General features: G+C 41.1%; 1 protein-coding gene across 5 annotated transcripts in view; it reads left to right on the forward strand.

The window, feature by feature from the left end:
- Positions 1 to 268: 268 nt before the first annotated feature.
- Positions 269 to 17,418, forward strand: part of Tasor (transcription activation suppressor) — a 55,519-nt gene continuing 38,369 nt past the window's right edge. For 3 of the 5 annotated variants that reach the window (XM_040747781.1, XM_040747782.1, XM_040747784.1), the window contains exons 1-4: positions 269 to 839; positions 13,872 to 14,017; positions 15,706 to 15,798; positions 16,993 to 17,065. In XM_040747781.1, the coding sequence (XP_040603715.1) occupies positions 518 to 839; positions 13,872 to 14,017; positions 15,706 to 15,798; positions 16,993 to 17,065 (634 nt within the window). In that variant the 5' untranslated portion in view covers positions 269 to 517. Of the gene's footprint in view, positions 840 to 895; positions 2,150 to 8,395; positions 9,201 to 13,871; positions 14,018 to 15,705; positions 15,799 to 16,992; positions 17,066 to 17,418 lie in introns of those variants that run through there. The other 2 variants (XM_040747786.1, XM_040747785.1) reach the window with 2 other exon arrangements.

Below are 17,418 nucleotides of genomic sequence, written 5' to 3' on the forward strand. Positions count from 1 at the left end.
TACCCCTTCCCCCCCACCCGACCCCACCCCACGCCCCGGGGGCCGGGGCCCAGGACATTCTCCGAGCGCCGCCGGGCCCAGGCCCTCAGCCTGAGGCGACGACGGCGTCGGCGTCGACGCTCTGGCCGGGCGTGGCAGTCGCCCCTTTTGGCGGGCTCGGCAGGGCGAGGCCCCGCCCCCTCGGCGCGGTCCATCCGCAGTCTCCGAGGCGGGGCGCTGCGCTCCTATTGGCGGAGCCGGGCCCTGCGGAGGCCCCGCCCCCCGCCGCCCGAGCCCGACGCGGGCACGTTGGGTGGCCGGGGCCGGTAGAAAAGCCGCCCGGGGCGCGCTCGGAGGTGCGCGCGGCGTCTCCGAGCCCCGGGAGTGCGGGGCGCCTCCCGGGAGGGGCGGACGGGGCCGGCCGTGAAGAGGACGAGGAGGAGGAGGAGAAGGCGGCGGCGGGGCCCGCTTCCTTCCCCCCTCAACGCCCGTCGACCTTGTGGGCGGCAGCTTTCCCGGAGCTCCTGACGCCCGCGCGATGGCGGCGGCGGCGGCGGCGGCGGCGACCGAGGCCTCTTCAACGGACGCGAGCTGGGAACGCGGCGGCGACGGGGTGAAGCCAGCGCTTCTTCCGGAGCCCGAGGCTTCTCGACAAGATGGCGGCGGCGGCAGCAGCGGCGGCGGCGCGGGGCCTGAGCAGACCGCGGCGGCCGAAGCCGCCCGGAGCCACAGCCACAGCCACGAGCAGCCCGCGCACACCTCCGACGCGGCCGCGGCCGCTCTCCCCGCGGGCGCCGAAGAGCCCGAGAGGCCCGTTAGGCGGAGTTTTCAGATCCCCAGGAAGAGCAGAGAAAAGAAAGGTGGTGCCTCCCCCCGAACCCTCTCTCTCCTCTCTCTCTCCCTCCATCTCCTCACTAGGACCGCGCGCTCTCTCGCTCTCTCTCTCCCTCTCTCGCTCTCTCTCTCCTCTCCCCCCACGCCCACCCGAGACTCGTAAACACGCACGCGAGCCCGCGAGCGAGCGCCCGCCGCCTCGCCCTCTGCTCGCCGCCCGGGGTGCGAGCGCTGCCCCCGCCTCCCTCTCTCTCTTTGCTCCCCGTCTCTCTCTCTCCCCCCGTGGAAGCTGAAGTAGTGGCTCAGGCTGGAAGCGTTAACCCGATGAGGCTGCGGCTCCCAGAGAGGAAAACCACGGTGCTCGGGTGTTGCCTCCCCGCCTGCCTCCCGCGCGACCCCCGAAGGCAGACAGAGGGAGAGAGAGAAGCTGATGCAGCTCCCTCCCCTCGCCAAAGATGCTCCCGAGAAGTCCTGCTGCCCGTGCGTGCGTGCATGGTGCGAGGAGCCCCGGGGCCGCCGCGCTGGAGGACAAGTGTGTGCCTGCCTCGCTGGAGAACTTCCTCTTCTTGAGCTCGTGGTGTCTCCCCCGCCCCGGAACGCGCTCGAAGCCGGCGTCTTCTCTTGATGTAGGAGGGACCCCCGGTAGTGCCTAAGCCCCGCCACGCACACTGGCCCGTCACACGTCACTCACCGCCATGTGTAGCTTTTCCTGCCCCCACCCCTCCCTCTCGAAGCCTTAGATTACACAGGGCTCTTCTGCTTGACTCCAAGCTCCCTGGGGCTCTTGTGCTTTAGAAGGATGGGAAGGTAGGTTCCTGGTGCCCTAATTGGGGGCGAAATGGGAGAAGTTCCACCGAGACCAAGAATCGCCCAACTTACACCTTGAACTTCGAATTTTTTTTTTAAAAGCCTGCCTTTTAAATAGGGACAGTTAGCGTTAGTTGCTTACATTTGAGATCTTTAGAGCCATATTGCGAAACATGCGACAACACTGTTTTGATAAAGTAGGCTTTGACTGCCCAGCAATTTGGATTTTTTTTCCCGGACTTGATCGAACTTTTCCCTTCTTGCCTTACTGCATGTCAGTTTTTTAATGGTTTATATTCCAAAGTTTTTTTTTTTTGAATCTGTGAAGATTCAAAGATTCAGATGGAAACTGCATCCGAGTAACCAACTCTTATTTGCACACCGGAGATTATGACAGTACAAAGAAAATGCCTTTCTATTTAAGTGACAAAGCCAAGGAAATAGCTTGAGAAACCATGCAGAGGAGGATGAAATTGACATCTACCCACCTAATTTGAGGAGTGTTTCTAGAAGTATTCTTTAAAGTGAGGTAATAAGTTAGGATGTAGGGCAAGATAATGAATTCTCTTGGTGTAGTTAAGGTGTGTGTGTGTGTTGGTACAGGAACAGTTACTCCTCCCTAATGACCATTGGTAGAGTAGGCTGGAAGTTCTCTCCTATGTTATCTGATTATGAGAGTAGGGGACTTAACATTTCCAACCCATATCAAGCCTTTTGACATCTTTTAGATTTTAAATGACTAAGGATGTGAACAAACTACCTTAAAAACAAAACAACACCAAAACACTCTTAACTGGCTTAGCCTTGGGATTTGGTTTGAAATATGGTAAGGCAGCATGTTTCTTAAATTGCATAAGCCAAATCCAGAAGTTGCTCTGACTGAAACTGAAAATGCTACAAATGGCATGGGGACTTAGGGAATATAAACCCTAGCTACTTTCTCCGTGGAGTCTGATATATTCCTTGGGGGAAATGCTTTTATTTTCCATTTTGCCTAGGGATAGGTTTTATGCTCCTCTGTAAGGGAGGTTGTAGTTTAAGAAAGCACAGTAGACTTTTCATGTCTCCTGAAAATAATATCTAACTGTACACCAGGCAGCAGTTGTTCAAGTAGTTTAAGATAGGGAGAAATCAAAAATTTTAAAATAAATAACAGTAGAGATAGGATCTCCTTAACCTGCTCAGGGTTTGAGCTTGAAATGTTCCTGCCTAACTCCAACCCTTATTATTGGGAATTACAGATGATAGAGCTTTCATCACTGTTTTACCACAGATTTGTATAGTATGTTGGGAGAAGTTACTCTTGGAATTTCAACTTTTAGTAGAAAAACATAGTTTATCACTTTAGAGCAAGTACTCTTTTTTTTCTTTTGAGTCAGGGTCCTGACTGGCCTGGAACTTGCTATTTAGGCTGTTTAGACCAGACTGTCCTTGAAACTTCGATGGATATCACTTGCCTCTGCCTCCCAAGTGCTGGGACTAAATCGAGCACCATCACCTGGCCTGTTTCTCATTTTTCTTAATATCACATGATAGGCTTATAGTGAGCAATAGAGAACAAGTGGTTGGAAAAGAGAAAAAAGAGTATAGGCATTGTTAGTTTACTTCCAGCATCGTTGATTGGAAGATCTGAAAAGTATGTTTAGGGTGTAACTTGGTGTACTAGTGGTCATCTGACTTAGAATAAGAAATTTTTTACAGATCTTGAATTTTTTCAGCATCAAAAGTTTTGTTACATTCATATTGTAATAGATTTGACTGCTTTCTGGTAAAATGTAAAGTTAGGATATTAATGTTAAAAAATATTAAAAGTAAATACCATTCAGTATAATTTATTGACTTTCAAAGTTTAGAGACAGGTCTTACTGCATAGTGCATGCCAGCATTAAAAATATAGCAGTCCTCTTGCCTCAAGTATCCTAAATGCTATAGTTTCATACCTATAACACTTGTCCAGCTCTTAGAAGTTGACTTGATTTGTCCTTGATCATAATAGTATGGCATCTAAATATTGCCATTTTAGTGGTGTAATACTAGCAGGCAATATAGTACTTGATAGGCTGTGGACCTCGCTCTAACCTTTGTTTATAATAACAAGATTCCTTTGTGGTAGGTATTATGCTCATTTGTGGAAAAAACTGAAGTACAAAGAAGTAGCTTAATTATTTAGTAAATGGTGGAGATGGAATTTGAACATATATATAGACTACTTGTAACTACTCAACTGTGTATCAAGGTTATTCTTTTTTTTTTTTTTTTTTTCCGAGACAGGGTTTCTCTGTGGCTTTGGAGGTTGTCCTGGAACTCGCTTGGCAGTCCAGGCTGGTCTCAAACTCACAGAGATCCGCCTGCCTCTGCCTCCCGAGTGCTGGGATTAAAGGCGTGCGCCACCACTGCCCGGCCCCGGCAAGGTTATTCTTAATAGTCTAAATTTTATTTTTATTATTTAGGGAGGCAGGGCTTATTTTGGCTCACAGTTTCAGAGTTTAGTCCATCATGGTGAGAAGTTATAACATCAGAAGCCTAGCAGTTGACCACATTACATACATCCACAGTCAAAAATGAAAAGTTCCCCCCCCCCCCCTTTTGAGGCAGGGGCTCCCTGTATAGCTCAGTCTAGCCTCAAACCAGACTTGATACTACTTTCTTAGCCTTTTAAATGTTGGGTTTATGGGCTTGTGTCACCACCAGTGGCATTATCTAGAATTGAAGTTAGTTTTTGGTCAGTTGTATGACAGTTTCCAGTGAAATTAGAATATTTAACCTTTGGGGAGAATTTTGGGAGGAAAGATTATGTTCACCATAAATACTGGGGGGATTATATGGTGAATACCCATATTTTACTGATACTGTTGTAGTATTTATTGGCTGGGCTATTTTCTGTAGTATAGTGAATCATGGCCTGTGGATGCATTGCCATGTTTTAGTGTGCATCTGGTATGTCATCAAAAGTAAATTGAAATTAATAATTGAATTTGACAGTATTTTCTCCAGAGTTCTTAGAATAAACTAGTAGTACAGTTTCAAAAAGAACATCTTTTCTAGCAAAATTTGTAGTTGTCTTTTTTTTTTTTTTTAAGACCAGGTCTTTGTAGCTCAGGCTGGATTCACTTCCTGCCTCCACCTCCCCAGTTGCTGGAATTGGACCTGACTCTGTAGTTTCATTTTTTGAGTCATGGTGTTCTAGTAATTGGATTTGGATAACTGGATTTTGAAAACGATGATTTTTCTCTACATCGAAGTAAACCTGGGCAAGATGTTTCATTTGTCTTGGTTCATGTTGATTTATGCCAGTGTATTTGTTAATAACAGGACTGCTCATTCAATATTGATATAGAGATAAATACTTTTTTCTGTTTGTTTTGTTTTGTTCTTTGAGAGGGTTTCTCTTGTGCAACAGTCCTAGCTGTCCTGGATCTTGATCTGTAGACCAGACTGGCCTCAAACTCAGAGATCCACCTACCACTGCCTCTTGAATGCTGGGATTAAAGGCGTGCACCACCAACACCCGGCTCCAGCAAAACACATTCTTAAAATATAGTCAGGAAGTTTTTAGGTAGAAAAACCATTTACAAATCTCTTGTGAACACATGGAGACACATTGTATGAAGAATCAACCTTGGACTCATCACAGACCATCTTTGGTCACTGGCTGCCTTGCTAATTATTTCCTTCTTTTCTTCCATGTAGCTCAAGATGGCTTTGTGTTTTGTTTTTTCCCTAGACTGGGTTTCTCTCTGTAGCCTTGGTTGCCCTGGAACTTGCTCTGTAGACCAGTATGGCCTCAAACTCAGAGATCTGTGCCTCCTGAGTGCTAGCATTAAAGGTGTGCCTACACTGTCTGGCAATTTAAAATTCTTTATTAGCATATATTGTATACAATAATGGCTTATGGATCTCATGACATTTTCATACATGTATATGATAACCCCATTACCCTCTTTTGTGTTTCCCAAAACACTTTATTTTTAAAATTTATATGTATATGGGTGTTTTGTGTGTCTCTACCATGTGCTTGCCATCCCTGGACCTAGAGTTAGACAATTGTGAGCTGCTATGTGGGTGCTGGGAACTAAACTAAACTAACCAGTGTCCTCTGGAAGAACAGCCAGTGCTCTTGATTGAGCCACCTTTCCAGTCCTTTCCCTTGCTGATTCCCTTCCTAGTTAGCATCCATCCCAACTATTTTTTGGGGGAGGGCTGGGGGTGGGAGGCTTAGGGTTGTTCATAGTTTGGTCATCTTACCCAGTGTACACTACGGAAGAGAATCATCCCCCACCCCATCAACCATTAACAGTATAAATCCTCAGAGAGGGGTGGAGCTCTATCGTCCCTTCCTTCTCAGTCTTGTAATCACAATACTTGAATGAAATGCCATGCGCATGCCCTTTACCAACTTGTACATTCTAGGTGTCCCTTCTCCAGTGTTGAAGGGGGTGATAGATGTCCTATTTATGGTTAGAATTCCTCAGTCATTTAGTCTCTGCTTTTAATAGTCACCTACTGCAAAATGAATCTTCTGACTGTAGCTGACAGCCCCACCTTTGTACAGGCTTGCCTTGAACTTGATGCTCCTGTCCCAGCCTCCTCAATGCTGGGATTGTAGATAGCTGCCACCACAGTCAGCTGGTATTCTTTGTGTTCTTGTGGTTCTGGGATGGCCCATGACTTTTTGCATGCCAGGCAAGTGCTCTACCTAGATACATTGAAGTCTTATTCATTGGCTACTTTAGTCATAATTACTTTATAATTTTAAGTCAGAAAACTTACATTCTGATTATGTGTTTCCTTAGCAGTGTTCCATTTTTAGCATATCATGTATATATAAGAAGGTCTACACTGGCACAAAATAAATTGGTCAAGCTAATTGAGGAAACTGTTTTATTATTATTATTATTATTGGTATTTTGCTTGCATGTATGTTTGTGTGAGAGGTGTCAGATCCCCTGAAGCTGGAGTTAGAGACAGTTGTGAACCGCCATATGGATGCTGGGTGTTGGACCCAGGTCCTCTGGAAAAGCAACCAGTGCTCTGAATGATTGAGCCCTCTCTCCAGCCTGGAAAGTGTGCTTTTGATTAAAGCTCGAAGTTGCCTTTTTTTTAAACCTATTGCCAGTTGCTTAAATGTAAATTCTTCTTTTGTGTGTGTTGTGTGGATGTGGCAGTAGGGATGGAACCCAAGGCTTTATCTGACTTAAGTCATTAGCTATCTTTTTACTTTTTTTTTTTTTTCTCGAGACAGGGTTTCTCTGTATTGTTTTGGAGGCTGTCCTGGAACTACCTCTGTAGACTCGAACTCACAGAGATCTGCCTGCCTCTGCCTCCCAAGTGCTGGGATTAAAGGTGTGTGCCACCAATGCCCAGCTTACTTTTTGTTTTGAGACAGTGTCTTAAGATGCCCAAGCTAGTCCTGAAATTGGGATCATCTCCTGAGTAATTGTGATTACAGGCCTGTGCTACTGGGCCTATGTGTAAACTTAATTCTTTTTTTTTTTTTTTAGATTTATTTTATTATGTATACAGTGTTTAGTCTGCACACCAGCAGAGGGCAGCAGATCTCATTGTAGATGGTTGTGAGCCACCATGTGGTTGCTGGGAATTGAACTCAGGAGCTCTGGAAGATCAGACAGTGCTCTTAACCTCTGAGCCATCTCTCCAGCCCTAAACTTAACTCTTGACTGACTTGTTTTTATTTTATTTTTTGCTTTGAAACAAGGTATTTCCATGTGGCCTGGGCTGACTACAAACTCACAGTTTTTCTGCCTCTGCTGTGCTGTAATTACAGGTATGTGCCATATACCTGACCTACATTTTTTTTTTGAGGGGGGGTTTCAATGTCATAACTGGGTATCATGACACTTAAATTCTAGTTCTGATTTTTTTTTACCTGCTTTTTTGAGACAGTCTTTCTATATATAGGCCAAGCTGACCTCGAACTCATTTTGTAGCCCAAGTTGAACTTAAATTGTAATCATTTTCTTACCTTTGCCTCTGGAATTACAGATAGTCACCACTGCATCTGGCTCTAGTTCTGATTATTTAGTACCTATCGCTTTCCTTATCTGGATTATCTCCAAATGTCATCCTAGATGTGTGTTTGGTTTTATGGAATATATGTGTAACTAGTTTGTCAATAAGGAAACATATGAAGTTCATTCAAACATCTGCATGTTTTTTATGGGATTTAAGCAAAATTATTTTTCTTTTTTGTTTTTTCTGAGACAGGGTTTCTCTGTGTAACAGCCCTAGCTGTCCTGGAACTGGCTCTGTAGACCAGGCTGGCCTTGAACTCACAGAAATCTACCTGCCTCTGCCTCTCAAGTGCTGGGATTAAAGGTGTGTATCTCCACCGCCTGTCTACTTATTTTTATTATTGTGTGAAAAAACTTACATTGCTTCTGTTATTAACTGACAGTGTCTGAAGTAGCCTAGGCTGTCTTTGAACTACTGATCCTCCTGTCTCCACCTCCCTAGTACTAGGCTTACAACAGGTGTTAAACATTCCTCTCTTCTTTTATCTTTTGTAGTCAATGAGTAATGTCTTTTGGCTCCATTCTTTCTAGCATAAATAAAATTAGATTTTTTTTTTTCCGAGACAGGGTTTCTCTGTATTGTTGTGGAGACTGTCCTGGAACTAGCTCTTGTAGACCAGTCTGGCCTCGAACTCACAGAGATCCACCTGCCTCTGCCTCCCGAGTGCTGGGATTAAAGGCGTGCGCCACCAACACCCGGCTTAAAATTAGATATATTTAATATAAATAAAATACTAAAGATAAGGGATTTGAAGAAGGAACTGGAGAGCTGGCCCAGCAGTTAAGAGTACTGACTGTTCTTCCCCATGACCTGGGTCTCAGCACTGGATGGCAGTTTACAGCTGATTGTAACACCATACTTTCTTTGGGTCTACGGCACTAGGTATGCTGTGGCATACAATCAGTGGAGGCAAGATACCCATACACTTAAATACTCTTAAAAAAATACTTAAAAGACTATCAGAATCCAGAAAATATTTTGGATAATGACTTTACTCAGTGAAATGGATGGTTCCTAGTGAGATATTTTAACATATAAAGCATCATCAGGGAATGTATAGAGGGTGAATTAATTTCTAAACTGCCACTACCAGCACATGAACTTGAAATCTTTAAAAATGGATAGTGTATTTTTAATTTTGTACAAATGGCTATAGAAGAAAAAATCTGAGAAGTAATAGTTGTGACCTAAACAATCATTCAATTTGAAATGTGAAATGCTTAGGCCTAAAGACAGTTATTTCTATTATTTTTCCATTCGTAAGGTTTGTTTTCCCCCTATTAGGAGATGGTTCACTTACTTTTGACATGACAGTGTAGGACATTGCTTTGGGGATTAAATTGGAAAGCTTTCATTCTTTACAGAGTTAATTTATGCAATTTTATGTTTGGCTCATTTGTGTCTCTAATGTATTTCTATGTGTGTGTGCATGGAGAGTTGTCTGCAGGTGGTTACAGAAGATGAGATGCATCAGATCCCCTGCAGTTACAGACCTTAGTCTGCCCTTCATGGTGCTGGCAACCAAACTTACGTTCTTTGCAAGTGCAGTAAGTGGTCTTAATCACTAAGTTGTCTTTCCAGCCCAGTGTTTGTTCATGATTAGATTGGTTGGAAGTAGTGTTGTCAGTTTAAGGAAAGTACTTTCTGTGTAAACTTTAAAATGAGTTTAGTAGGAGGTAACAGTAACAAAAATGTTGAATCATTTCTATAAAACAAGTTTAAAAAGATCTGTTTCTCTTTTCTGTACTTGGATTGTTTCATGATGGTGCTAATGTATGTATGAATGGATCTTCTTGTTAATTTCTTTTGAGATAGGGTCTTCTCTCAGTACATGTCACTGGCTGATCTTGTACCCTATACATAGTCCAAGTTGGTCTTGAATTTATATTACTCAAGTTTCAGCCTTTTGAATGCTGGATTATGGGTGTGTGCTACTTTGCCAGCCTAGCAAGAGCCTGCTCTGCCTTCTTTTTATTTTGTTTGCAGTTCTTGGGATTGAACCCAAGTTTTGGGCATGCTAGGAGAAGTGCTTTATTGCTAAATCTTAATTTAAAGCAAACATTGTGGTTTGTTGGAGCGTGTATTCAACATAAAACTTTTGTTGCTGTTGTGAGAATAGAAGCACAGCCAATGTTCTGATTGACAAATCTTCCTGATTTCTGCAATTCTGTCCTGGTTTTGTTGCGAAAGGGTCTAATTTATGGCTGAATTTTACTGATACTGTGAAATGGAAGTAAATTCATGTGTGCCTACGTGTAAATCACTTATTTGTTAAAAAACAGACACCCCTCCCCCCCATGGTGTTTGCTGGGATTGGAACTGTTAACAAGTGAGCCATGTGGGCCTGTGGCTGTCCTAAGTCATCTTGATGTGAGAATATAATGACTTGAGTGTAGCATACTCATTTACATAGTGCATCTTGGGAAAGCAGCTCTTTGTGATCCATGCTTCAGCCTTTATAGTGATTTTAAACTTTGAAAGCAAAAAAAAAAACTTTATATGAACTTTAAAAAAGAAAAAAAAGTACTGCCTTGTGTGTACTTTAACCATTGAGTTTACTTGGAACTACTCAGCATTTGTACTTACTAGCATATGGAAAAGATGAAGTGAGCAGGTCAGGTGTGTGTGTTCTCACGGAGTTGACAGTTTATTACTGGATACATCTGCAAACTTGATTATAGGACATGTTTAGTAGTCTTACTCTGTTCCAGTGTCTTTTTTTCCCTTTTTAGTTTAGTTGTCGTCATCCTTCGTGCTCCTTCCTTGGTTCTCTTGTTGCTTTCTACTCGAGACTAGCTAGCTTGTAAACGTCGTCGGCACAGTTTTGTCTGCCTCCTATCTTGTAACTTCACCAGAATCTGGCTGTTTCTGTGGCTTCCGGATGTCCAAACTCAGGTCATCAGGCATTCACAACCAGCTAAGCCATCTCATAAGACACTCTTTTTTTTTCAATTGCAATTATTATAACCGTGTTGAATTTATTCCACAGGATGTTCACATATGTTGTCTTAGAGTAGGTATACATTGGCTTTTACCTAGCACATATTGTTAGGACAATTTGTAATCAAAAACAACTCTTCATTTTTATTTACTTATTTGTTTTTGGTTTTTCAATACAGGGTTTCTCTGTATTGCTTTGGAGCCTGTTGCTCCAAACTCTGTAGACCAGGCTGGCTTCGAACTTGAGATCCTCCTGCCTCTGCCTCCTGAGTGTTGGAATTAAAGGTGTATACAACCAATGCCTGCCTAACTCTTCATTTTTAGAGCTAATGCTTTGATATAAGCTTGGTTAAAGAATGGATATATATCACTTGACATTGTTTTTTGTTTTTTGTTTTTCGAGACAGGGTTTTTCTGTATTGTTTTGGAGGCTGTACTGGAACTCATTCTGTAGACCAGGCTGGCCTCGAACTAAGTTCCAGGAAAGCCAGGACTGTTACACAGAGGAGAAACCCTACCTAGAAAAAAAAAGAGCGCCGGGCAGTGGTGGTGCACGCCTTTAATCCCGGCACTCAGGAGGCAGAGGCAGGTGGATCTCTGTGAGTTTGAGACCAGCCTGGTCTACAAGAGCTAGTTCCAGGACAGCCTCCAAAGCCACAGAGAAACCCTGTCTCGAAAAACAAAAACAAAAACAAACAAACAAACAAAAAAGCTTATGTCTTGGGGGCTGGAGAGATGACTCAGCATTTAAGAGCATTAAATCTTCTTCCAGATGACTTGGGCTCAACTCCCAGAACCCAGGCTGGCCTCGAACTCACAGAGATCCACCTGCCTCTGCCTATTATACAGAGAAACGCTGTCTTAAGAACACGCCCCCCCAAAAAAAAACGGAAAAGAAAAAAAAAACGAGATGATGAATATAACAGTTTCTGTGAATAATTCTGTCTACAGTGAAAAAAGTATGCCTTTTTAGTTTGTGGATAGTTTATACATACCTATCTGGTATTTGAAATTTACTAAATGAAATTTTTGATGTATACATTAGAAATTTAAGGTTATTAGGCCAAATTATTGTTTGTTCTCTTCTTTTTCTTTTTCTTTTTTCTTTTTTTTTTTTTTTTTTTTTTGGTTTTTTTTCGAGACAGGGTTTCTCTGTATTGTTGTGGAGACTGTCCTGGAACTCGCTCTTGTAGACCAGGCTGGCCTCGAACTCACAGAGATCCACCTGCCTCTGCCTCCCGAGTGCTGGGATTAAAGGCGTGCGCCACCAACGCCTGGCTCTTTTTTTTTGAGATGGGATATCATTATACATATCTCAGAGATCTGCTTCTCTTGAATGCTGTGATTAAAGACATATGCCACAATTCTTGGTTACTAAGCCAAATAGATTAGATGATTTGGTGTTATAAAAATTCCAGTGCTAGATAGCTGTCTCAGCTAGTGAGAGCACTTGCTATGTATGGAAGCTTCAGTCTGGGTTCTGGAATCACAGTAGGAGAAAATGATCTGAAAGTTGTTCTATGACTTCTACATGTACACCTTGGCATGAGCATATCCATGTTCATACATGCATACAAATTTGAGCCAGATGTAGTAAGACATGCTTGTATTTCCAGCACTCTGAAGACTAAAGAAAGGATTTGAGGTTAGCCTTGTCTGCTCAGTGAAAACGTGTATCAGAGATGGAAAAAGGAAATTAGATGGAATGTAGGATGTTGAAAACACAAGACACACGAACTTTATTTGTGTTAACTTTGCACCAGCTGCTTTGTTCTGCTATATACTGCCTTACACAGTATTTGGCATATAATGGTTATTAGAAGTGGAGTTTTCCATTTTACAATGAGAGAACTGGGCTGTTATTTATCATCTGCTACAAAGCCAGTAAATGACAAATCTGGTATTTCAGTTTTTACTCTAGAACTCTCCAAGTCTTTTATTGTTTTCCAGTATTGGTATTGAAACTTGCGAAGCAAATGTTCTGCTACGCTTTACTTTTTGTTTTGAAGACAAGCCTCACTAAGTTCCCAGGCCATCCTTGAACTTGCTCTGTACTTAGCCATCAAATGGCTAGGATAAAGTGCTGCACACCTTTAATCCCAGTGGTCTGGAGACAGAGGCAGAGGCATCTCTGAGTTCAAGGCCAGCCTGGTCTACAGAGTGAGTCCCAGAACAGCCAGGGATACTAGAGAAACACTGTCTCCTAAAACAAAACAGCAACAAAAATGGAAAGAAAGAAAACCAAAAAGATTTTGGCTGCTTTTTTTAGTTCAAAGCCCTGCGTTCATTTTAAGACTTGGTGGTTTAAATTTTATGTCGCTAATTAAGCTGTATGAAAACTGCATATTCTAACTTTATTACTAAATGTCAACAACCATTTTATTTTATAGATGCGTTGTCTAAATTGGATTTTGCATTTTTTTTTTTTTGTTTTTGAGACCGGATCTTCGTATGAAGTTCTGGCTAGCTGTAGATCAGGCTGCCTCAAACTTTTGATTGTTTTTTTCTGCCTTTTAAGTATAGGAATTACAGACATAGACACGACCTGTCATGCTGGTTTAGCTTTCGTTTATGGTAAATCTTTGTTAAACTACCATAGTCTTACACGTACTTTTTCAGTGTAATGTAAATAGGTATTGAGACAAGTTGAGTACATGTGTAGCTTCTCATGACAGTTTAAGCAGTTTAGATTGCCTTATGTAGCATCCCTGAGGTTTGTAAAATTAGAACCTTTATTTGTGTGTGACACTAGATCCTCATTGCTGAAGGAACTAGTCTAGGTAGGTCTTAATTTTTCTTCATTGAGTTTAAAAAGTTCTGTGTGTGGGTGTGCATGCACATTGGGCACATGCGTGTGCAAGTGGAGGGTAGGGGACAGCTTTTTATGAGGAGTCTAGGGACCCAACTCAGTTATTCAGGTCTGTGCAGCAAACACCATTACCTTTGGGCTATAGTTGGTCATCCTCAGTAAGTTTTAACAGCTCTTGCACATCATAAAATAAAGTAACTGTGTGTGTGTTTGTTTTGAGACAGGGTTTCTCTGGCTTTACTGGAACTAACTCTTGTAGACCAGGCTGGTCTCAAACTCACAGAGATCCTCCTGCCTCTGTCTCCCAAGTGCTGGGATTAAAGGTGTGTGCCACCACTGCCACACGGCTAAAATAGAGTAACTTTTGATGTCTTTTATTCATTTGAAGTTAGATATAGTAAAAAAAAAACAGAAAAATGTTTATTTATTATAGAATAATCTTACAATTCATATGTATTTTTTATTTTAGCACTTTTCCAGCCATTAACTCCGGGCTCTAGAGAATTTGAAGATGTTTTAAATATTCTCCATTCATCTTACCTTGAGCCATCCTCAGTAACAAATTTTAACTATAGACGAGCTTGCTTGATACACAATGAAATTTTGGAAAAAGAGGTATGTAATTAACCTGAGGAGGAAATCCCTTTTTTTTTAATTTTTAAAAATGATTTCCTTGTAGTACTAGGAATTAAACCCCCTCCCACTCATACTAAGCAGGTGCTCTACCCCTGAGATACATGTCCTCTCCTAAATTCTATCTCTTTCATTGTTATTCTATGTTTATCTGCTGTGCTAAGTTGTTACTAATATGTAGTTATGAGAATCCTGAAATTAAGTTGTACACATAGGGATAGCTTACTATAAGAGTACTTAATTGTAAATTGGTAGTCAAGTTTTTTTTTATTTTGTACATGTTAATTTAATGTCTACATTGAAAGATAATGAAATCAGATTTAATGTGTTTTGTTAGGAAATAATTTTTTCTTCTGCTAAAATTGTTAGGAAATTATCTTTTTCTTCTGAAATTGTTGGCTGTATTGTTAATTTTTTCTTGTGGATTAATTTTTTTTTTTAACTTTGGGTCTTATGCTAGTCCAGAGTGGCTTGGAACTCTTTTGTGTGGTCAGATTGACCTTGAACTTGAAGTAATTCTCCTGTCTGAGCTTTCCAAGTGTTGTAAGTGTAGGGGCAAGTCTCCCTTCCCCCAAAGAAACTCTTAATGACAAAGTATATACAAAGGGCAACAGGTGACAGTGAGTCCTAATTTCATATACAAATTAGATGTTCTTTGAGTTTAATATAGGAAAAACGATCGTGTAGAATTCTGAGGTAAAACACAAGTGGAATTTTAGAATGTTTCTTACTGCTTTCCAATAGATGCAAAATGTTACATAATTTGGTTTTATACCAGATAGTTAATGATGTGCTACCAAAATTTAACTTTGAAAGTCTTCCTGAAGGTCATTTGTTTACTAGTTCTAGAGAAAGTAAGAATTTGATCATTTGATGTGGTTTCATGGTTTAGTAGGGATTATTTGTTAATTGTATATGGAAACTTTATCTGAAGTTATAGTACATCATTGAAGAGGTAACTAGAATACAAATACAAAATGCTTGCTATTCCATAGTTTAAATACAGATGTTTGAATCTAAAAGTAAAGCCAGTCGTTTACATTACTTGATGAATATGGAATATATTGTTAGACAGGGTCCCACTCTGTAGGAAAGACTGACCTTGAACTCTGAGAGACCTTCCTGTTCCAGACTGCTGGGTTGGCAAGGTTAAGTGCCACTGTGTGTCTGGGTTAGAAAAATTAAACCACCAATTATATTCAGTATACAGTGGAGTGGGAGATAAAAAGATAACAACATCAATTTATAATATTTGAAAAGATTGGAGGTATAGTCTTTTTTCTTTCTTTTTTTTTTTTGGTTTTTCGAGACAGGGTTTCTCTGTATTGTTTTGGAGGCTGTCCTGGAACTCTGTAGACCAGGCTGGCCTCGAACTCACAGAGATCCACCTGCCTCTGCCCTCCCGAGTGCTGGGATTAAAGGCATGCGCCACCAACGCCCGGCTAGTCATTTTTTTTTTTTAACTAGAAAATTGGCTAAAATTGGTAAGTGCTAGATACTTTGTGCTAGATATATATATGGGGAGTTAAAACAGGAAGAAATATAATTGACACACTGAATAGCAGAAAACAGGAAGATTTTTATTTTGATAGGTTTGAGGATTTCTTAGAAGAATTCCGACTCTAAGCTTAATGAAACAATCATGCTAAGTAGTTATATATTTCTTTTAGTTTACAGAAAAAAGAAGAGAACTGAAGTTTGATGGTCGTTTGGATAAGGAACTTTCAGAATCTTATGCATTCCTCATGGTTGATCGATACCAGGTGAGGTAACTGTTTCCATTGTAGTTATGAGTTTCACAGTTATTCAACAATACATTTAATAAGTAGAAGATAACTTTTTTTTCCCAGAGGGAGGGAGAGAGGGAGGGAGGAGGGAGAGAGAGAGAGAGAGAGAGAGAGAAAATATTGAACATAGGTTGGCAGTCTTGGTGGTAGGTGCCTTTACCCACTAAGCCATCGTCCCTAATCCTTGTTTATTTTTTATGATTTATCTTTATGTTTAATAAAGTGTATGGTATGTGCACATGAGTTTGGGTGTGTATTGGATCTCCTGGAGTGAACGTTAACAGCAGTAGTGAGCTGCCTGACTTGAGTGCAGCAGTGCTTGGCTATATCCATCCATCCATCCATCCATCCATCCATCCATCCATCCATCCATCCATCCGGTTTTCCTTGAATTCTGCCAGTCATGTGGGGTTACAGGCATTTACTGTAGCCTATGTTTTTATTGATGTATAAGTAGAAGAAATGATTCAGAGGACAATGTTTTGTAATTTCTTTTTCAAATGTAATCGTTTCTCTAATCAGTTGTTTGTTCCCTTAGAACATGCTTGATTATTTTCTTTTATGAAAACAGATTGTTTTATGTAATGCTAACTGTAGCTAACTGTATATTCTTATAGCCATTTTTTCCCTTTAGTGGTTAACTTTCTCTAAATATTTTGCTTGGGGCTAGAGAGGTGGTTCAGAGGTTAAGAGTACTTGCTGCTCTACAGGAGGACCTGAGTTCAATTCTTAGTACCCATATTGGTCAGCCCAGAAGCGCCTGTAACTCTAGCTCTAGAGAATCCACTGCCCTCTTCTGGTGTTTGAGAGCACTGCCACACGCAAATACATACTGCACATAAATAAAATAAGAGTATTAAATATAAATCTTACAAAAATTATGTATTTTTTGTATTTATGCATTTAATTAATATGTAATTATGTATTTAATTCTCTTTTGTTTGTGAGAGTATCTGCCACAAGTAGCATAAATAAGATTAGTTTTGCTGGGTGGTGGTACACGCCTTTAATCCCAGCAGAAGGAGGTGAATCTCTGAGTTTGAGGCCAGCCTGGTGTACAGAGCAAGTTCCAGGACAGCCAGGGCTACACAGAGAAACCCTGTCTGGAAAAACCAAAAATAAATAATTTTTCTTATTGTGATTTCCAACTGAAATGTTTTGTTTACTTAGGTCCAAAGCATATGTGAAAAAGGATTGCAGGTGGGCCAGTCCAAAATAACTATTCTTGGCAGCCCTTCCATGGGTAATGTGTTTTTGTTTGTTTTTCATTTATACTTAACTACTATTAAGTTGCCATTTAAAACTCTTAATGTAATCTGCCTATAGTCACTAATTAAATCTGTATGTTTTTGTATTTTTTTATATATTTTCAAACAAGGAGATTAGTATTCTTCTGAAATGTAATGCTGACTTTATTTCTTTGTTTCTGATTTTGCATATTTCTAATTGATCAAATATTACTATTCAAAATGTTTTATTCTGGTCAAAATTATTTTGAAAAACGTGATTAATTTCATGTTTTACCCTGGGTTAAACATCAGCTATCTCTATTGTCTTTTGTTTTGCTTTTAAAAAGTTGGCATACCTTGTTTTGCT

This window comes from Mesocricetus auratus, unplaced genomic scaffold (assembly GCF_017639785.1).
Source record: "Mesocricetus auratus isolate SY011 unplaced genomic scaffold, BCM_Maur_2.0 Super-Scaffold_100006, whole genome shotgun sequence".
NCBI lineage: Eukaryota > Metazoa > Chordata > Mammalia > Rodentia > Cricetidae > Mesocricetus > Mesocricetus auratus.